The sequence below is a fragment of the Barbatula barbatula genome (assembly GCF_947034865.1).
Source record: "Barbatula barbatula genome assembly, chromosome: 23".
NCBI classification, from domain to species: domain Eukaryota; kingdom Metazoa; phylum Chordata; class Actinopteri; order Cypriniformes; family Nemacheilidae; genus Barbatula; species Barbatula barbatula.
Genome location: NC_136786.1, coordinates 10,752,594 through 10,775,709, shown reverse-complemented (window position 1 = coordinate 10,775,709; position 23,116 = coordinate 10,752,594). Strand labels below are relative to the sequence as shown.

The 23,116-nt window shown below is 38.8% G+C and overlaps 1 protein-coding gene across 3 annotated transcripts in view; it reads right to left on the bottom strand.

Annotated features, from left to right (window-relative positions):
• The window catches only part of myripb (myosin VIIA and Rab interacting protein b), an 87,328-nt gene that overhangs the window by 23,165 nt on the left and 41,047 nt on the right, over positions 1-23,116 (bottom strand). For all 3 annotated transcript variants that reach the window (XM_079447700.1, XM_079447698.1, XM_079447699.1), the window contains exon 3: positions 17,974-18,195. In XM_079447700.1, the coding sequence (XP_079303826.1) occupies positions 17,974-18,195 (222 nt within the window). The remainder of the gene's footprint in view (positions 1-17,973; positions 18,196-23,116) is intronic.

Genomic DNA, 23,116 nt, shown 5'->3' with positions numbered 1-23,116 from the left:
CCACAGATCCTCTTTTTCCTAGATATGTCCTCTCGTCCAACGTGAAAAAACCCCAGAACTTTATTAATGCACTTGGCTTTGTTTTTATATAGAATACGTGTATTTTGAATGCTTTTGATAAACCCATTTTCACCAACATTACAGTTTGGTGACTTTTTATGGAACCATACAGCCCTAACATTCATACATTTGATGGATGTATCCATATAAAGCAACGTTTATTTCAAGCATGCACTTTACTACTGTAAACGTCTGTAAATAGAACTCATGACCTCTGTGTTACAACTGCAATGCTTTACCAATGGAGCGACAGGAATGCATATATTTTTAAGAATTCGATAATAAAGGGTTTTCAGCCTTAAACAGAATAGGGAAATGGAAAAGTGATCTCAAGTACCTTTCATAAATTCTATTTTAACTAGTGCGCATGCTATGCTATGTGATTTGGGGGGTTACATTTGGGTATGTGCCCCCCGAGGCTGGAAACCACAGGTATTCTTTATCAGAGAGAAAAGACGGTGATCTATTTTTAGTATGTGATTGGGTAGCTGTGTAATATACACAGAAGAACAGCAAATGAGAACTTGGTATAGATAGCAGCACATGGGCTTCATCTTGGCCCTTTTCAGGAAAACCACAAAACTGAATTTACACAGCGACTTTGCTTCTATCTACAGTATCAAAAGTCACAATAGAAAGAAGAATCTGAGATGAATTATGTTTTTAATGATTCACTTAGACGTCAATAAAATTCCAAATCCGGATTATATTACCTCTACAATCTACAGTCATTTAAATCTCCAAATTCTTCATGTATTTTAATAAGTGTCTTTAATATTTCTCTTAGCACCACAGAGAACTCCATCAAATCTTCTGAGCTGATGTTTCTTTGTGATCTGTTTGAGGGTAATGGAAAAAATAATAGCTGTCAGCTGTAGTGCTGCACACACAACTTTTACTTCAGTGATTTGGATTATGGATTGTTACCCTTCGGTTCCTAAATGAAGTTTGTATAATGGTCAATTACAAGAGAAAATAATGACGGCCAAGTTAAACACACACACGCAAATTACATGCTTGCCATTTATTTTGCGCAAACAAAATATTTTATTCCCTTCGTTTCGACCCTTGTGCAGTCTCTAAGCTTTCATCTGCAACACACTTAAATGTACTCTTGCCTGCTGTGCTCTGCTTGACAAAAAGCCATTAGAATACACAAAAAAACCTCCACAGATATCTTTTCATTTCAAAGGTCTGTCAGTATTGCTAATGAGTTCAATAAATGTATTCATTTCTGTCATGCTGAGCACAGGACAGTCTATTATGCAACATCACATCTGTTATTTCTGCATAGCTTAGGCTTCCTTGTCCACGAAGACAAGCGTATTGATGAATTTGGTAACACGTTTCCAGAGGAATGAAAAACATTCGCTGTAAGAAGCATCTGTGTTCTATAGCTCAACATCACACTTCACAAGTAAGACCATTTGAAGTGAAGTCAGGCACGGCGAGACTCACAAACACTTCACAAGCAACGAGACCGTCTGTTTAGACTATACGGTTTCTATCAACTGCTGTTTCTTCCCGTCTTCTTAAAAAAAACACAATCAAAGATGCGCCACTGCCATTACAATGAATGGGGAGGAATGCAATGCTCAATATGGCTGTGTGAAACGAGCCAATTGTCGATCGGTATTGGCTGACTATTCTCTGGGGCGGGGCTCTCGAGGAGCGCTAAAGTAGATTGCGTGATCTTGAAAAGGAATTTAAGCTTAGCAAACCCAAGTTATGGTACAGTTCATGTCAGGTTTAATTATTGATACTCAACATGTAGTGACTGAGACAGGTCAGACATGCGATAACTAGTTAGCAAGCTAGTGACCAGGGGATCTACCCCCACTCTGCAGAACTAGATCTCTGGTTACCATAGCAACCCACACCAAACCATCGAGTCTATTTTACGACCCAATGGAATGTAGGGAGATGTGCTCTCTTTATTTACTGGGGGGACAGACATACAGTCCTATAGACACGTATGTAGGAATGTACATATATCCATTTATAACCTTATCATGTATTGATGTTCTTGGTAATATATCTTTCTTAGACATTAACCCAAAGTAGTTTGAATGAATGGGTATAACTTCTGGAATTACTAGAAGTGTTCCTCATGCAGTAACTCATTTACCGAAATGATATATAGATCATGTTTGGGGTCTATGAGCTGCATTTGTGATTTCCTTTATGTTAATGTTTGTTGTGTTTTGGAAATTCTTTTTATATTAGATTTATTCAACTCTTAGATGATTTCTTACTGAACATTCGATCAGCTTCCACATGCAAAACAAGTGCTGGAAGACAAAGACAATTTACTTTCCCCCCAAAGGAGCCATCTTCTGATTGGGTCAGTACCTCTGTAGGATGTGACATCCTCAAAGCTTAAAAGAGACCACTGTCTCTTCCGATGTGCTTTTGCCCTTATGCCTATATACGTTTAGGAACAATGGACTTCTGCTGCCTCGCACTTTTCAGCAGGACCTCATTGTGAAACCAATTGAACCTTTCCATCTCTCGAGGCGCATACGGAGACACATCTAGCACAGAGCTCGCAAGTATCCTTTTCTATTTATAGAATATTAAGTTTGTGCCTCTTTGTTAAAGATGATTTTTATTGGTGTTCAGAAATCGCTGCCATGCTTTCTCACTATCTCTCTCCCTCTCTCTCTCTCTCCCTCTCTTTCTCAATCAGCACTCCCTAGTGCATGTGCGTTTGTTTCATGTTTAATAATGAAATAATATGCACAATCCTGAAGCAATAATAACCAATGAATGGAGAAGGGATGACTCCTTATAGAACATAAAATATTAACTTTATTTTCATTTTCATGTGTCCATTTATGAGGAATATGTAGCGTTATGGATGTGACAATCCTGAAAATGGCACTTACCTGACTATGAACATTCATGCACTAAAAATAAAACAAATGCTTTACAAAATTTTTTAGAGAGATCTCACATGGGTATTTGAACCACCGAATGTTAATATCTGTGCTGTTACAATAGTAAAAAAACGTTGGTAAAAACATTTTGTATTTTATTTTAAGGTTGACATTCTCACGGAATTGCCCATCTCTGTTCACATCATGCCTGTGAGCTAGAACCTATATCTCAAGTCACTGTCTCTCTACTTAATGAACAATATGTCCAGAGGGGACAGCTACTGTACAAAAACACATTGTCTCCATTGTAAGCGCAGAAAGCATTGAAAGATCCAAGAACACTACACAGTCAACTCATAAATCGCTGAGCCCTTTGTAGCACCTTAAAACAAGCCAATCCTTGTACAGTCACCAGTGCTGATGACTTCTTTACATGCTGAAGATAAATGATTCCAAATGGCTATCAATGTGCTGTGACTAATAGAGAAATGAAACAGAGCCGTGGGCCAGAACATTGGCCCGCTGGAGCGCAACATACAATGAATAAACAATCACACACAAACACGCATTATCAAGAATATGATGAACTACAGTAAGTTCACAGTGTGTCATGCACATTCAAACTGAGCTTAAAACCTTTGTAGCCCTAAAAGGGATAGTTCACCAAAAACCTTTGAGTTGTTCCAAATCTGTATGTCTTTGTTCTTATAAACACAAAAAATGATATTTTGGAAGAACGCTTGATAGCAAACAGTTCTTGGCAACCATTGACTACCATAATAGAAAAAAAAGGTAGAAGGGTAGTCAAAGGTACCCCAGAACTGTCTGCTTTCCTAAATTTGCATTCATCAGAACAAAGACATTTATACAGATTTGGAACAAAGTGAAGGTGCGTAAATGATGACATAGTTTTCATTATTGAGTGAACGGTTACTGTCAAAATTGTCCAATTTTGTAGTATAAATGAGCATAACCATATAGTGATTAGCATAGCTGTCTTTGTTTACACAGTCTTGTCGTCCATCCAATGCATTGACTGTTGGAGCTGGTGCTGCCTGCTTAATAGTTTGGGCTAAAAACCAAAAGGTTGTAGGTTCACAGTATGGGACAAACACCTTTGTGCTTTCCAGCAAAACACATCACACTAGATTGCTCCAGACGGCCCTGGTCAAGAGGTGATAAATGAATGATGTGACCGAATAATAAAACAAGACCTACTAAGTGACAAAGAATAAGGAACGTGACGTGTTCCAATGTCTGAATGAAGAATTCCCCTACAAATAAACCGAATACAACCTGAAGTCTTACAAACAGTAAGCCCACTTTGTTTGGTCTCAATATCATTTTCAACCGACTTCTAAAAGAAGAGGAGCTATGGTTACGACTAATGAACTAAACAGGGATGTTTCTGTAATATGTTGGTGGTTTAGTGTTGTGGAACTTACACATTTAATAAGTGTGTGTGGACTCTGAGTCTAGTCTACAGTCATTGACTGGCATTTCTTGAGGGAAATATCAGAACTTAGGGAAATAGAACATTAGAACAGGCAGCGATAGAACAATGTTCCAGTTTTAGGTAAATCTTTGCTAGCTTCTGAATAAATGAAATGCTGCAACAGTTTGACACTCCTGTGTCAATGGCTTAACATATGCAAGTAACATGAGACTAATCCCAATTCAGTATGCAAACAGATGACATGGATGAAATGTACAGCAATCAAATACACAGCAATACTCTTCTCGATTAAAAACTTAAGTTAAAGTTACGGGGTTATCGTAAAAATGACAACAACTTTAAAAAACATTATTTTGTGCAATTTGTGTACAAAACGATTTTTCTTTGACTTTGTTTACATTATCACCATTTTAAAAATGTATAATTCATCTTTATAAATAGATGTTCATTTATGGATTATAAATTCAATTCTGGGCCTGGGACAAAGGGAAACTGCATACGTATATACTGTGAGATAATCAAAAATAATAAATAAAGAATACATTGTTAAATGAGTATGCAGTATAAACTACCTTAAAGCCGGGCGCACACTGTGCGATTCTGGTCACAATTTGGCCTCTGAGACCAATTTGAGAAATGTAAAAGGATTCCTGTGATCTTTGGCTAAAATCTTTAGCCATAATCACTAGTTTGACATACAATAGTTCACCGATGTTTCCTCTGATAAAATGCCAGTGTCAGAAGTTTTGAGACAGTCCTAAAGTGTAGCTTCTCATTTGACAACCTATGACATAAAAACAGTCAATCATAAAAAGCAATTTAAAATCACACAGTATGCACGAGGTAAGCGATGGGAAATCCTCACTTGGGCAACTGCAAACGGCCACAGCCTTACAAACAAAAACATGTCGAGTTTGTGAAGTCAGGTATCACTTTAGACCAAAAGACCCCAAAACTTTCCACAAACAAACCAATTGTTGTTTTGTGAATTAAACCATCATCTAAGTGACATGAAGACTGTGGGATTCTTCATACATCAGACAGACATATAAATCAGCACCCACTCAATGGCAATTCAACAATGTACCGTTCCCAATCCATAAATCTTTTCAAGTCTCCCCAGGACTTTTGCATTTTGCCAAGTCATTTTTCCTGTTTGAAATGACAGATAATGAGAACAGTGATGAGTCAGAGGGTTTGTCATATAGATCAAGTGGCTTCTGTGAGATTGATCATTCCTCTGACACAGCTATTCATTTCTGAAAACAAACCATTATAGATGTGGGCTTGCTTCATCATGTGCTGCCTAAACAAAAGCGGCCAAACATAAAGAAAAAGCAATGTTTAAAGCGGATAAACAGACAGGGGCCTTATAAGAATTTGGACACCGAGGCCACAGTTCAGTGTATGAATATAACTGAATATGTATAAGTATAATTCAAAATAAAGACAAAAGGTAGTTGTCAAATGCGTATAGTGATAAACGATGATACCTGTGACTTTATACAGCAACAATGACCATGCACCAAAAATAATACAAATATACAAAAAAAAAAACGACATTTAGATGATTTTATAAATGTAGAAAAGCTCATTCATTTATGCTCCAGGTTTATTTGAAACACATATGCAGCTGATGTTTGACACAGATGCATGTGTGCGACTCTGGAGCTATACACAGGATTTGAGAATAATAAGAGAGCCACTGCAGGGACTCTAATTCAATGTTGGTGTCCCCTGGAGCCAAACACACAGAAACCCAGTCCCACACCTCAAGCTTACACACAGCACTGGCTTTGATGAGGATCCAGGCACACTGAGCGCACAACCCCGGGTCACATGTCCATCGGTGCACTGTCTGTGGAATACAAACAAGATTTTTTGCTTTTGCTCTGATTTTGTGTTTGCCTCACAGTTTGTCTCCAAGCAAGCACAGAGACAACGTGGTAGTAAAATGTTTTTCATTCCAATAGTCTGTAGTGGTATGTGTTTCACATGAGGGCTCTGCTCAGCCCTTGTGTATGAGCTGAGATAACACTACACACAGCCCTTTAAACAAATCTAGAGCTATTAGACAAAAATGATCTCTGACGGACAGTGTCTGACTCATATCACCAATATTGAATCAAAGAGTAACTATAGCAGAGCAAAATTCACTCAAAATACCAATAAAGAACATCAAATTAAAACAATGAAAATGTTCGTTCCTTACAACATTTTGCTTGAAGATGAAAAGAGAGTCATGTATTTCTCTTCCAAAGGAATCTTCAACTAAAACACACACTGCGATATCAAAATGGGGCCTTCCCACTGCGCAATCATTGATATGCAGAGACGGTGTGTGTTCGAAAATGAAAGAAACATCAGTTGGAAGTGCCTTTGAACAGCAGGGACAATGGCAAATGCTCATTAGCATATCTTTTAATTATTATGCATGCGGTAAGTCTCCTTCAAGAACCTGTGTACGTACAGCACAGTTAAATATTCATACATAGGCCTACATACATACATGAGAGAGAGAGAGAGAGAGAGAGAGAGAGTATTTGTGGTACAACCAAAAATAGGTAATCTTGACAGAATGGTGCAATGTTTACAAATGACTGTAAAACTTTATTCCAAAACCTAGTGATACTACGAAACCTTAGTTTGTCCCATGCTGGATGAGTATTCTCAAAGTACCCAGATGGTCTACTTTTTCCAGACTTTTCTCAAAAGAAGCGTTTCTCACCCTCGAACACTCCGGCTTGCCATGTAAAAGGTAAGCCAATGGTTAGACTGCTAGCCGCTGAGCTACTGCGGTTCCATTGGGGTCGTCACAAAGTGGACATAAAGGGCATTGAAGTGCACGAAGCGTGACTAGTTCCCAAATGTCATGATTGCGGTTAAATAACCCTTCCAACTTTCCGTAGTGAGTTTTGTCTGTGTGTGAAGACGTGCAGGCTGTCGCGTAGCGCAAATTCGTGTTCCGAAGTTAACTTTAGACGATTTCCTGAGTGCAGGGAGTGGAGAGCAGTGAACACTGCGTAGGGACCATGTCAATGGCCCATGGACAATTCCTCCGTGGATCGCTATTTTAATAAGCTGGTGAATTAAATCGGGTGTGTTAAACAAGAGAGAGACCAGGATTAAGAACCCCTAGGCAAGGTTTAGGTTTGTTAAAACTGTGAAAGGTGCTGTATAATACAAGTGCTGTATAATATCACTTATAACTCCCTGAACTATGTAAGTCGCTTTGGATAGTGTCTGCTAAAATGACTAAAGGTAAATGTAAGTGCATACTATGGTTTTAGTAATAGATAGAAACCTAATGAAATGGCTGTAATGGACATTTTTACAGTTTGACGTTTTCACAGTTAACATTAAGCAGACGGCCACATAGTTTTGTAAACTTGCAGTTGAGATCTGTTTGTTATAAAAATTGATAGAAAATGCTCGATAAAATTGTTCAGGAATGGGTTCACATTTAATATTGACAAATGTTTGTGAATATTGTATTTTAATTGTGTAGCATAGTGTATCGAGTTAGATTATCAATATTCCAGACTCTAAAAAGAGTCATAAGGTCTACACACTTAGAAGAACCATTGTTTGGTCTCGGATAACCTTTTAAGTCCTTTAAAAACACTTTCTATTAATGTGTGGAACAACCATACTGTACAGTCAAAAATGGTTCCTCTAAGGCACAGTTTAGCACATTTATTTTTAAGAGTATTGCGTATGTATAACGTATATAATTGCTGCCCGTGTCCTGCTGAGCATTCCCAACAAGGGGCCATTTCAGGAAGGATGGTGTCCTATGCAGCCAGTAGACGTCAAGGTTTTGGAACACAGCCAAATTCAATGATGCTGAAGGCTAGAAGTTTATAAGAGAACATGGTGAGAGATGGCATGGAAAAACGGGCCAAGAGAGGGAAAAACACAACAGAGACTTGCTGCATTGTGACAATGAGCAGAAGGATTTAAGCAATTATGGAAATATTTGCATAGAAGCTGAATTCCCCTCCCATCATTCCACAGTACTCTCACATCTCTTGCTCGCCCTCTCTACCACCCTCTCTCTCTCTGTCCCTCGGCCCTCTCATCTTCAAACGCTGCTTTACAGGCATGCAGTTTGCCTCGTGAATATGAAACCGCTGAGATGTCAATATCAGATTTTACTTCAACTCACAGAGACAGCGGGAGGGAGAGAAAGGGGGAGCAAGAGAGAGGATAGAAAGGTTCACATTTGTTGATAAAAGTAATCGTGGAACAAAGCGGTAAAGTTAAGCGAGGAAGCCTAATTCTGACACATTTAATCCATAACTAAATGTCTCAAAATGCGATTCATAATGCATCACAAGTTGAACACGTTTATGAAAAGTACCATATCAATAGAAAACCACATCAATAGTCAAATGTGTATGCGCACACACACACACACACACACACACACACACACACAGAGAAGGGAGGAGCTACAGTACAAGTTTGAACCAATGCATCAGAGACGTGAAGATTTTCTGATAGAATGGGGTTAGTGAAAGGAGGGAATTGCGCTTGGCAAAATCAATAGAAAACATATTAAAGCATTATGACACAACAGTGGGCACTCAGGAAACAAGCTTCCGCACCACGTTCCAGCATGAAACCTTGGGGACGCACAAGGTTGTATCTTGAATCGCACTGAAACTGGGATTCATCAATTCAGAATGGCCAATTGAGAATACAGGAATGTAAAAATATATTTTTGGTCTTGCGCTGACAGAAAATCCCCCATTATGATAATATTAAAACTGCTTTGACTTCAAGGCAAAACACACCTAGATCTGAAAAGAGCGGAGCTGCATCAGAAAGATAAAGGAAAAAAATAAATTTTTCATCACATGACTGGCTTTTACATGCAGTCTTTATTTCGCAATGAGTGTTTGTAAGTCCAGACTAATAACGAACACACCTAAATACTTAGTTAAAATGAATTGTATATGTCACCTTTATACGTGTATATAAGCACTTATTCCGCCCCCAAATATATGTCAACATGCACAAAACATGTGTTCATTAAAGTTTCCTATTTAAAATGGTATGTGTGGAAAGGGTTATGGTCAGGGTTATAATTCTTTCTTCAATAGAATTGCTGTCTGAATGTCAGCCCACAAGCCAAACACTTGAGCGTGAGAGGTAGAGGAAGGTCTTGAGAGGGAGATTTAAAAACATGTTTTGGTACACATATTTATTTTGTTAACCATTTGTGAATGAGATTTGTTACAGTATCTTTGCATGTATTAAAATGTTTCATGACGTTGTTGTAGTTGCTTTAACGTAAGATTTTGGGTAAGATGTGGAGATTTTAGCGACATCTACAGGTGAGGTTGCGAAATGCAACCACTGTCTCAATCCACCAATCCCCCCTCCCTTCCGAAGCACTACGGTGGCTGACTCAGGACTGACATGTCTCACGATTTCGCTTCTTTGCTGAAGGAGATAACGTGTTTACAAAATCTAGTCTGTAGTGCAGTTTTTCCACTTAGGGCCACTGAAACAACATGTAAGGGGACCTGCGGTGTATGTAGATAGAAACCATAAACCGTAAAAAAACATAACGCTTCATTATGTAAGATCTTTATTCACCTCTGAAGTCATATTTATGTACAGACCATTTCATCGCACACGCGGGCCTGGACTGCAGTTAACTTCCGGTCCGTGTTTGTTTATCGGTCTGGCTAGTGTCTTATAACTATTTATATTTAATTTAATTTATGTAAATATTAACTTATCTTATTATTTAGAAAAAATGTAATACAGAGAGCCCTGAAGCTGACCAAGAGTGATTCAGCTAAAATTTATTTCAAGCCTGAAGAGAAAATGTTGAGTAAATCAAGGAATATTTGACTGGGATAAACTCTGATAAGTTCACGTAATGACTGAAGAATGTTGGTAGATTTCTTATGATAAGAATCATATTTCCCTCGGCCTTGAGTTATGAGCCAAGACTGTGTCACCCAAAAAAAGGGAAACAGAAAAATATCTGGAGCTGATTTGAATATCGCATTCATTTTGTTGATTGGCTGTTATGTGGTGTGGGGGCAGGGTGGATGCAGAGTTGCTGAGAGAGTCGCGCAAACTCAGTTTACCGCAATGGAATAGTATTTTTTTAACAGGGGAAAACTAAATAATACGAAGTTATGATATGAACCCTTTAAAACATCACTGTGTTGAAGGGCACTTTGGTTTACTAACAAGCTTTGGGAGGTAAGAGGTGTGTAGAATCACCTCACCCAACCTTGCGCTTCCCGCTGCAGTGCCTGACCCACAACTAAAAATACCCTCTTTGATGAAAATGAATAAAAAGAAAAGAAAGAAGCACTATCCCTCCGGGGGCCATTTCCTCTCATCCTTTTAACCGTGACCAGAGAAAAGAGAGAACGCAAAGGGAACTGTAGCTCCTAGTGACACTTCAATATATGAGCCGTTCCAAAGCCCACAGCTATAAGCCAGCGTCTCTACACATAACAACCAGACGACAGCCACAGAAATACACACATGCGACTAAAAAGCCAAAACTAATCAGGCAGATGGAGGAGCAGCACGTTAGATCTGAAAAAAAATCAAAACAATTGCAGGCAGGCAGTCAGTCTAATCTAGATCAGAAAAGTCATTAATTCATATTGCAGTGGCCTGACTCAAACAACGCCCTTGGGTAAAGGACTCGCGATACATAAGGGAAGGATGTACCCGGCACCGCGGCTCACATCTAATGTGTTTTCTGCTGATTATATAAGCATGTCTGCTGGCAGACTGTATGATCAACAGAATAAACTTCATTTTGTTTGTCAGACGCTGATATTTGGGTTTCAAACCCATGACCTTGATGTTGACATTGCAGAAGTGCAACCAGCTGAGCAACAGGAAACACTGGAGCTCTAATAGTTTTCATTACACAGACGTCACAGGAGCGATGGGGAGGGAGAGGGGAAGAAAGTAATTAAAAGAGATGAATGGGTCATTATGAGGTATGTCTTTTAATAGCACCGAGGAGAATCCTCATCTGTTGAGATGTCAGACAATCACTAATGTATCCATTACTTCAATCCATTAATGTACAAAATAAATCCTTTACACAAATGTGTTTTTAATGCAAATGATCATGAAGTAAAAGCCACTTATAGTGTTTCAAGAGGACTTACTGTGATGCACTGTGTAGATGAAACAAACACATATAAACACATTTGGAACATGTTGCAATAGGATTATGTTTGTTAAAGCAACCGAGTTTTAAGTTTTTGACCTTAAAATAATGTCAAACATTTTTCAGTGGTAGAGCAACTCTTAACCGGACGAATTCTGCTGTCGCTGCTACCCGAGCAGCCTCATAGACGCTACAACCACACACCACACATCCCCGCCATGACAGAGGAAGGCGTCGGGTAAGATGTGTTCGGTCTAAATTAAATTGTGCATCACCTTACTTGACCCGGTCCTGCAAAGTTTTACCTTGCATACATTCCAAACATCTAAATCTCTCTGTATGTGTGTGTGGGGGGGACTGATGAGAGGACACATTTTTTTTATTTTATGTTATTTTACCCCTAGTATTGTCAGATTCCATTCCATATCTATGGAAATTTATTTTGTGACAAACCGAAACGGGAATTATTAGTGGTTTTGAATACCTTGGAAACGGTTATCGGCCGATGCCTACATTCAACCTTATTGTTAAGTGTTACACGCATTTCACAGTTTATTATAGAACCAGACACGAACACAACGAAAACATTCATCCCATTTATTCATGCAAACACATTCCCTAACACATGGCTGACACTGAAATGCATAAAAACAATTAGCCACAAAGCACACAGCCAAATTTTCGCCAACATTAATAAAGACCACAAAACTGTGAAGGATGATGTCCAAACAACTCATGCCTGCATATAACTTTGCAAATTTAGATACATATTTTAACAAAGAAATTGAAAAAAAATATTTGTTTATGTTGTATATTCAACTGTGATATAAAGGGATTATTAAGTAAACTGCAAAAAGGTGGTAAAGGTTAAATACATTAAGCAGTCTTAAATGTTAAATATTTTAAAGACATGACCTTCAAAGGTGACCTTAAAACCACAAATACACTTTCCAATATTCATTCATATAAATGTGAAGCAAAAATAATGATACTGAATAAAAGGCTCAAGAATATAAGTATGTGTTTAAATCTGGTTTGTCACAAAATAATTTACTTTAAATATGGAATGGAACCTGACAATACTAAGGTTTTTTGTGTCCTCTCATCACACACACACACACACACACAGAGAGATATAGATGTATGCAATGTATGTGAGGTAAAAACCTGCAGGACCGGGTCAGGTAATGTGATGCACAATTTAATTTGGACCGAAACACATTTTACCCGACGCCTTCCTCTCTGTCAACTCAGATTATGATGCATTTAAAAGCCTCCGCTGCTCTCTTCAATTACTGTCTGGTTGACTGAGAGATGCTTTAAGACTGGCCTCTGTCATGTGTGTCTGTGAATGTGTGAGTCAGGTTTCACCAACTCTGAGGGGACATTTATAACCGTCAAACCTGAAATCAGATATTCCCCTGTTTTCAATTGTTTTCCACAATAAATCAATTTATTTTTGTGAATTAACAGATCAAAAAGAGAAACCATGCTGAAATATTTTCACAGCTCTCTTTGCTCGCATATACCAAGGGTGCCAATAGTTTTGGCCAAGACTATATTATTTTCATCATACACCTTCAATATTAATATATATATATATACATATTATATTGCGAGGACCAAATGTGTTGATAACTCCCCAAACTAATCATTAATATCTAAAACAATAGCTGTGTCTAAGGTTTAAGGGTGTATGTTAGGTTTAGGGGACAGGAAATATAACAAGCTTAATGTAATAACTCTAGTGAAAACAGTGAAAGGAAAGTTTGTGCAGAAGTTGTCCCCACTACGCCAAACCCAGGTGTTTACTGGGTGTTTTAGGGCGAAACTAGGCGGTTGCAGACAGTTCCAAGTCAAAAGATCGTTTAAAGGGACAGTTCACCCAAAATATACATTTACTGAAATTACTCAAAAAAGAAAAATGGTGGTCAAAAGTGCCCCAGAACTGTTTGCTTTCCTGTATTCTTCAAAATATCTACAAGCAATTTTCCTACTCCGGTAGTCAAAGGTGTCCAAAAACTGTTCTTCCAAAAATCTTTCTATGTGTTCACCAGGACAAAAAAAATGTAAACAGATTTGGATCCACTTGAGGGTGAGTAAATTATGAAATTGTGGGTGAACTGTTCCTTTAAGATTCTATAAAATTCTGGTCTCTTGATATGGCTCGGCTCTGCACTCACACGTCTATAAATCTATATATGTGAAATGCTTTTAACAATCTATCCCACACACTTCTCATGCGCACACACATACACGTTTCAAATTCAACAACGGCGAAAATATGTCGTTTAATTTCACAGATGAACGTGCAGGTAATAGTGGCAGAGAAGTATTATGACTTGGAGTTTTCTATCGGTTTGTTCTTCAGCCCTGACTTTAAAAAGCTTTATTGTATATTTCTTGTACACCCGCCCACAGTGTGGATGATTGGAGCAGACCTCAACCTATTACGCCTGTCAGGCCCCATCTGCACATGCACACAACGTTATTTCACCATCTGCGTGTTGAGCCATCCAAACCCTCGCGTCTGTGCCTCTGCCTGAAGACGACGACATACAGTGATACCTACTGACACTGTAAAGAGAGAAATCTCTTTCCCAGCTTTCAAAACATAAACATGCACAAACGCTCGCACACATAAACGTTTGCCGTTTAAAAGAGAACACGAAATGTTTTGATGTGATAGTGAATGTGTTACTGAACTAAACTGTGAGTGAAAGGTATGTGTGGAGGCTTGTGACCAAGTCAGCATCTCACATACACCATGAATCTGCTTGAAAAATTGTTGACAGTTATGACTCACTGGCCCTTTGCGTTATTAGTCTAGCCTTGCAAAGATATCTGCTCTGACTGTAAACCCAGTACCCTACACAGGAAAGGCGTATAGATACAAGAAATATATTTTTTATGCGTTTAGGTTTACGTAGATGGACAATTTTACAGCTCAAATTGCTCAGTTTTCCATGAAAGTAAAATAAAAACAAGCTGCTTTTAAACTCTGTTAAAAGATTAGCCCTATCAACTTTCATTTAAGTGTGCAATCCAATATCTGCTTATCTTCAAAGCTAAGTATTGCATCAAAATCATTGTTTGTAAAGCATAACCTATTTTAAACCTAGAACATTCCTTAAATTACGAACTCGGCAGAAAAGCTATTATAATCCCACGAACAGATAAGGCAATGATCATTATAGAATAAATGACTCAATCTAGATGGTGAATCCCATCTCTCTTAATAGGCCATGTTACTGCCTAACCATATTAATTTCCAGAAACGTAATTTCATTCCGTGTTGGCGTAATCAATTTTGTGTGCTGACAGACGGGGGCTGTCTCTAGAAATACAGCAAGATACAAGGGAAATTATTATTTGCAGAAAGCGTGAAGCGCATGCTGATATTCTCCAGGCATGATTTTTCATAAAGGGACATTTCGTGGAGAACACACGATGGAAGAATCTCAGAGCATGAATCCTGGAGGATCCACGCCTCGGGCACGACAAGAGTGTACGTGAGAAAGAGATGAAGAAAGAGAGAGCAAAGGATGATGGGAAACATTTATCTGATGGAATTAATTGCATGCCACTGATCACTGAAGTGGAGTATCTACCATAACATAACAGTTCACCCAAATATAACAACTACATCTCACAGGGAATTTAACTCTTTTATTAAGCGGCTTATTCGTGTGAATTCGTACGATCTTATTTATATGTTTTAGCAGGATTTGCTTTCGCACCAGTGATAGGTTCAGGTTTAAGGCTGTGGTTGGGGAGGGGCTTCATCATTTATACTAACAGAGTACATCAGAGATTACATATTTTTGTAGTCCAACCCGAAAGTTAGCGTCGCACTGGTTCCCTCGACCGAAAGCCTATGAACTTTTTCCTTCCGACTTTTGGAAGATCACAAATAACAAGCTTTTTTATTAACAAAGCTGTATGATCCTCACACATTTTGTCTAGCAAGATAATCTTTACAAATGAACACAATATTTGTTAGTTTTGAAGCCTAAATACAATCGGCAGAAGTAAAAAGCTAACATGAGGCTATAAAAAGACTTCACTACTGTCGCTTGATATCAACGTCACCAACTTTTTCAAACGTATTATTTAAGAAATAACTACTCTGTGAATGAATCCCTTGTGTTTACTTGTAAATTGTTACGAATACCCTTGAGATCAAGTTGAATATGAATGCTTTGTCATCATCAGTACCAATAAAAAAAGATCCCCCTTACAGACAATGACAGATGCGACAGTTTCTGTCAAGCTATAAAATGTCAAGACATCAGGGAGATCAGCACTGCTAAGGGTGTGTTCACATTTTTAGTTCGGTTCTCTTGGTTATGTCGGTCCAGACCAAAAAGGAAAAAACATTCAGGCCTGGTTTGTTTAGCATTCTCACTGGCACTTTAACAGGAAACCTAAAGATATCGAACCTAAAAGTATAAGTATTGGACAGCTTTCATGTTGTATATTTTGATATGGAACTTACCGGAAATCTAAAACACCTCTCTGTGCGCATGTACGCATGGGCACATGATGGTATTTTTACCAAGTCGGTAACTCGTAAGTTTTCATGAAGTGTTTAAAGCAGTCAAAACAGCTCCTGGAGTACCTTGGCAATACGCGGAAATGCAGATCTAATAAAGACCCCTTTTACATCACCAAATTACTTCTTGTTATCAGTTCCAGTTTTTGGTTAGGTTAGAGGCCTTTGGTCCATGTTGTGTTCATATTTCTGTCGAACCACGGCAGAGTTCGTTTTAAAGCCGACCAAGACACATCTTTTCAGAGGTCTCGGCCCAGCGTTCGGAATGGCAGCGTTAACATTTACACAAATAAACCGTACTAACAGAGCAATCGCACCCGAGTTCGTTTTAATGGAACCATGCATGCCATATGTGAACACAACCTAAATGCACCGTGTCTAAATATTTGAGAAGAGATTTGCTATGTCATTCTCCAGATATTCTTCATTTGAGTTTCACACAAAATTTGACAGAATTTACATTTTAGGGCAAACCATTTTTCTAAAGGGGTCATATGGCGCGAATGTGTGTTTTTCTGTGTCTTTGGTGTGTTATAAGTTGCCCATGCATGTATTAGACACGTAAAATTGCTAAACTTGTAGTGTCGGAACAAAAGATGCATTCTATAGAAAGCGAATGCTCACCCAGACCTGCCTGAAACGTCTTGTCTAACCACATCCCCACAAATATACGTCAGCTTGTGGTATGATTTGACTAAGACCACCCAAATGTATACGGTAGTAAGGTGGGCGTACCTGTCAGTACAATGGTCAAGTACTGGTTAACTGGCCAATCATAGCAGACCTTGTGATGGGCTTTGTAAAAAATCTTCGCGTTTCAGAGAGGCGGGGCCAAGAGGAGATACAAACATGAACAGCAAACACCGCATTTTTTAACCTTAAATCGTGTATAGACATCGCAATACATCCAAAACAAACGATAACATTCGACCCCATTAATAAACACATATGTTCAGTATTTTACGAAAATAAAAAATTATTAACACATGCTGATATTTTCAATCTTCTTCCCTCCCTCTCATAACACACACACAGAATCATCTCTCAATGAGGTTGGGCAAGGATTCAACCATCGCAAAGCCAGCGTTTATGAAATCAAACAGAGCCGAGATGCGTTATCCCTGCTAAAACATCTACAGCTGTTGCCAAACCACACACAAGTGAATCCACGACAGCATGTGCCCTTTTTACTATTTCTTTACAGTTTACAGATCTTAACCACCTCACTCGCTTCTCATTCTTCTCTTTCCGTCACCCAATTTCACCATACACCTTCATTTTTACACCCTTTTACATCATCGGACTGTCTTATCCTTCAGCGTTCTTTGTATTTCGGTGTTTATCCACCAATTTACAATTGTAGTACAATTTCATTCATAAATCCACATTGTGTGTGCAAGTGGGAGGATTTTACAGTACAAGAATGGCTTTGCCCTGTCAGTGTGTGTGTGTGTGTGTGTGTGTGTGTGTGTGTGTTTGCATGTATCCCCACAAGGACAGTCAAATCAAAAATCACCTGCTGTCACCACCTGCCTGGAAAATGGCTTATCAGACAATATCTGAATAAAAAAAGTACAAAACATTTTGTAGTCGTGTACTCTCCACAACGACATAAAACTAACATTCCTGTCAGTTTATTAAAATAATTGTAGTATCTAATCTGTGTGAATGAATGCAAGTGTATGCGAGCATGCATGTCTATTTAACCATGTTTGTGTGTGTGTTACGATCTACCACCATGGCACCATCTGTCCAGCTGTAATTGCATAACACATAGGACGTTTGTAATTCCACTTGTCCCAGCCCTCTCCGGCATCGGTGTGCATCAACGTGTTTGTGTATATGCGAGGACACTCACCTGCTCTTCTCGCAGGCAACGCAGACGTAGCCCCTCTCGCTCTGTTTGTACGTGCGGCAGGACTTGCAGACGTAGTAGTGGCAGTCCAGACACGGGCGCTTGGGGTTGAGCAGAAAGGTGAAGGGAGAGCAGCAGCGGATGCAGCAGTGCTCGTTGAACTTGTGCTGCTTAGACAGGAGCAAACAGCGATTGCCCTCCTCCTCCAACTCCTGCTTCATTTCACTACAGACAGAGAGAGAGAGAGAGAGAGAGAGAGGTGGGGTGAGAGGAGAGCGAATGAGACAGGGAGTGGGAGGGGATAAGGAGAGAGGAGGGAAAGAGAGCGGCGAGAGGGAGAGAGAAGGAAAAAGGTGAGCGAGTGCATGTGAAGGAGAGGTTGAAGGAGCACAGTCATGCAGAATAATGGGAGACGCGGGAAGGAATCAAAAATTTAAAGAAACAATAATACACTGCGGGGCTTGAGGAAAGAGTCCAGGTCTTTAATTCTCTTTATTTCTTTCTCTGTATATATTCACGCACACATATACAATGGTATATACCGTTCAGACAGTGGGGTGTACCGGTAAAGGTGCACTACAAGTGTTTCATTTTAAAAAGCGAATACATTTTTATTGCAAATTATTTTATCAGCGTAACAATTTAAATAAAGCTTCTTTTTAAAAGTCAAATAGCATTTTAACTTTTTTCTCGGTAGCAAGTCAACGTTTGTAAAGATTGTGATGTTCTCTGTTAGCATAATTGTAACGTTTCAAAGAACTTGTGTGCTTCAATAAACGTTTGAAAACTAATTTGCCACATCAAGATCTGTATTTTATATGATATGAGATACTAAAAAGGTATAAAATTGAACCACATTAAAAGGTAGAGAACATTTATAAGACTAGAGAAGCTTTTTAAGGTTTATGAAACCCATGCACACACAGGGCCGGATTAAGAACACATCGGGCCCTGGGGCTATAGCAAACCCGAGGGGCCCCTTCATTTTATTGCCACGCCACAGTGTCTTCAGTGTTTATTCAATTGTATTGCTATTAATATAATATAAAAAATATTTTTTATATTATTTTTATATTATTTTTTTATATCTCCTCTCACCCCACCTCTCTGCACCGTAACTTTAATAACCACATTAAGTCATATACTGCACCGCACCTTTAATAGCTGCATAACTCATCCACTGCACTGAAATTTCAACAACTGCATTAACTCACCTATTGCACTGCAACTTTAATAGCTAATGTCTATAATTTATACACACTTAAGTCACTTCCACTATTGTTTATTGTTCATAGCCACCTGTAAATTAATGTTCATAGTATATAGTCATCTCTATATATTGTTCATAGTATATACCTACTGTCATATTTTCACAGAACATACCTACTGTAAAATATTTTCATAGTCCATGCCCACTGTATAATATTTTCCTTATATTGTATTCTGTATTTATTCTAACTGTATATCCTGCACTTGCTAACTGCACTTCTGGTTAGACCTAAACTACATTTTGTTACACTGTACATGTATATGTGTAAATATGTGTATATGTGTCAAGTTGAATCTAATCTAATCTAAACATTCATAATTATTTTATCAATTTTATTTTATCCCCTTATTGTAATTTAATTTGACATTTAATACTTATATTTCATTTCTATTTTATACACGCACAAGTTCGCTAAACTTTCCAGGCTATCAAAAAAAACTCCAGATATGAACTTCAAACAAACAGGTTTCCAGAATCAGCAAAAACATTTGCAATTATTCTTCCTTAATGAGTATTTTACAATTAATACTTAAAATACGGTCTTATCGTTAACAAGTCTTCTTTCAAACTTTAGCTGAGCAGAAAACCCTAATAATATTATTAAAATCCATGCTTTTAACCATGTCACATTCCAGGGACATCCGTAAATGGCTCATTCAGTCTTGTCCCATTGATGCCTGCAAACGAGGCTTGGCCTAATAAAAGAAAACTTTGATTTGTTACCAATCAGATGCGCTGTATGATGTAAGAACAGGTGTTCTAAAATGTCTTTCATCCTACCCGTCAGATTGTCCTACCAGGCATGCGCACATTAATGTTACGTCTTCTTTTGCGCTGTAGAATCATAATACCCATATTTTATACTGCTACGACAATATGGTATTTTCATTTTTAAATCATTCTACATATTTATTTAATACTGGAAGGACAATTTGATAGGGTATTTAGCACTGTAAATGAATCCTACATGATTATTTTATTCTGGTAGAATAATCTAATAGGCTATTTACATTGTAAACTCGTAGATTATACTCATTTTGGTACTGCGGTAGGAAAACCTGATGTCGGCGGCAATATTTCACTGTGCACCAGACAATTCTTGTCGTTTTCATCGTAAGGGGCAAAGTAAACATTTACATGTATAAAACCCTCACTTTCTAACTGGTTGGTTATAAGAACAGCAATTTACTACTGCTTCAACATGTAAAGCACACTGATCTGCGACGGTGGATGATCTGTATTAATGCTGCCCCCGGGAAAATTTCCTTGGGCATGGGTGTTTTGTCAGAAAGTGAACCGAAGTAGTTCGTTTTGGAATTGTAGCTGCGAGATTAGCCTCACGTTGTACCTTATTAACTTTATTTCTCCTTTTTGCGCACCACTTTTAATACCAGCAAGCCAAGCGGAATACTTCATATTATTCACAATCGAAACATGCGAAACATAACGCAAAGAGGCGCAATATATATCAGTCAGGAATATTTTCCAATGGTTTCTTGTTATTTTATAATCAACCATCTAATCCGGCCCTGTGCACGCATACTATTACAGAACATCAAAAGCATTTTGATTTAAACGGTTGGAGATCATTACTAGTAAACAAATGATCAGGAAAGAACATACAGAAAATCAGGTCGTTCCTGACGGAGCATGTCTCTCAGCTGCTAGTCCAAGCTCTTGTCATATCAAGACTGCTGCCATTCTCTACTGGCCGGCCTTCCAACCAATGCAGTCAAGCCTTTGCAAATGACCCAAAATGCAGCTGCATATCTAGTTTTCAATCACCCACAAAGAACCCATGTAACAACCCTCCTGATTTCACTTCAATGGCTGCCAGTTGCCACCCGCAAGTTTAAATCGTTGACACTGGCCTTCAAAACGATAACGGCAAATTCGCCCCTTTACCTTAACTCACTGCTGCAGGACTACATCCCCTCCCGTTATCTTTGGTCTGAAAATGAGTGACACCTGGTTGTTCCATCATAGTGAGGCACCAAATTGCTTGCAAAGACCTATACTCAGTTCCCCTGTGTCATGATTCCGCTATCATGTCATGTTTATTCTTGGTCTTACACCGGAGTCATGGCATAGCCTTAGGTTTTGTGTGAGAAAGACATGGCTTTGTTTTGATTCTGACTTGCCATGTGCTTTCTCGTGTCTCGTCAGTGTTTCACGCCCTTCTGTCTCGTTAACCTTCCCTGAGTGTTTCAGTACCCACACCTGCCCATTGTTATCTCCTTTGTTAGTTTTCCTATAAGATGCCCTCATGTCTATTGTCTTGTGCTCGTTCGTTGTACATGTTTCCTGCCATGTTCCCTGGTAAAGTTCATGTTCTTGTACACTGTTTGTATAGTTCTTAGTGTTATTCCTAGTTGTTTCTTTTTGCCCCCCTTGTGGGAAGTCTTTGTTTTCAGTTTTGGATTTTAGTTTGATCAGTGTTTTCCCCATCGTGGGTGTTTTTGTTCTTGTGTTATTATTAAAGTCTTGTGTTAACCCCTTCATCCCCGTGTCTGCCTGCACTTGGGTTCTTCCACCACGTCCAACCTCCACGTTCACGACAGAACGAACGAGCCAGAACCGAACCCAGCAGGCAGCCAACATGGACAGTTCAGAATTTGCAAAAGATGAGTAGTTTGCATCTCTGAATTCTTAACAATAATAATTTTTATTGTAAATCCGTTGGCTTTGTTATGTTTGCCATCTCACTACACAGTCACAGAGGTTGGCGCAGCACATGCCTGCAGACTGTCTTCTTCAGTTTAATTAGCTAAACATTCTGTTATCTTAAGTTTTATTGGCTGAGACGCTGCTAAGCTCCGCCTTCTCTGTGCCAAATACCCTAGATGGAAAGCTTGCAATCATAAGCCAGAAAAGCGTAACGGCTAATGCTAATGAATCACCCATACAATGACGCTTTGACTCATGGCAAAGTACTGGCAAAAGTGAAGGTACGCTAAGGAGTAAAATAGAGTACCGGCCCACTTCAAGCACTGCACCAGGTGATATTGCCTTAAAAATACCCTTGAAGTTAAAAACTAGCCCCATGATGTGCAGCCTTCATTATGCAATAAAGTTTTAGAAAGCACACAGGCCAGGAACTTCATCCCTGGATGCCAAAAATGAATATTGTCAAGTGAGTTGTTATGCTGAGACACACTTCCGGCTGTGTTGAGCTGTAAGGAGGGTCTTATGAGAGCTACACAGGCAGAAATATGTGCAGTAATTGTTGATACGTTTATAGCTTGGACTCTTACCCAAATCACCGGTACATCTGGTGATGTCGTTTACTTGCTCTAGCTGCATGGCAACAATGACAGCTGTGCTCTTGCTCACCATCTGCACCCACTCACGTCCATCAGTCAACCAGGTGGAAATGGGCCGTTTCATTTTTCAAGTTCACAACAATAAATGTCCAAAAAAAAGGCTGGTGCTCTTCATACATACTGTAAACCTGGTGCAGCATCTATAGGATACAGCAGAGCTATATGGCACCAATATAGACACCACTATAAAGCTGCCATTGAGAACCCAGGGGTGCTGTCCATGGTGCTGAAAATCACTCCGGGAAATGTATTAGCTTTGAGCATATTGCACTTAATGACATTGCAATGATTATAAAGAAGAAAAACAAATATACATTTTACTAGACTGATGTCCCTTCTGCCGAATTTATATATGTGACTGAATATTATATATACTATAAATGTTCCTGTGACTAAAGCAGTAGTTTTAAACAGCAATATTCAAACTGCATGGACCTTCAGGGGTTTCCACTGGAGGCATAAAAGGATAAGTTGTATCTTAAATACTTGATCGGTTTCAACGAAAGCATTTGCAAAATGCATATGCACCGGTCTACCACAACACATATCTCCA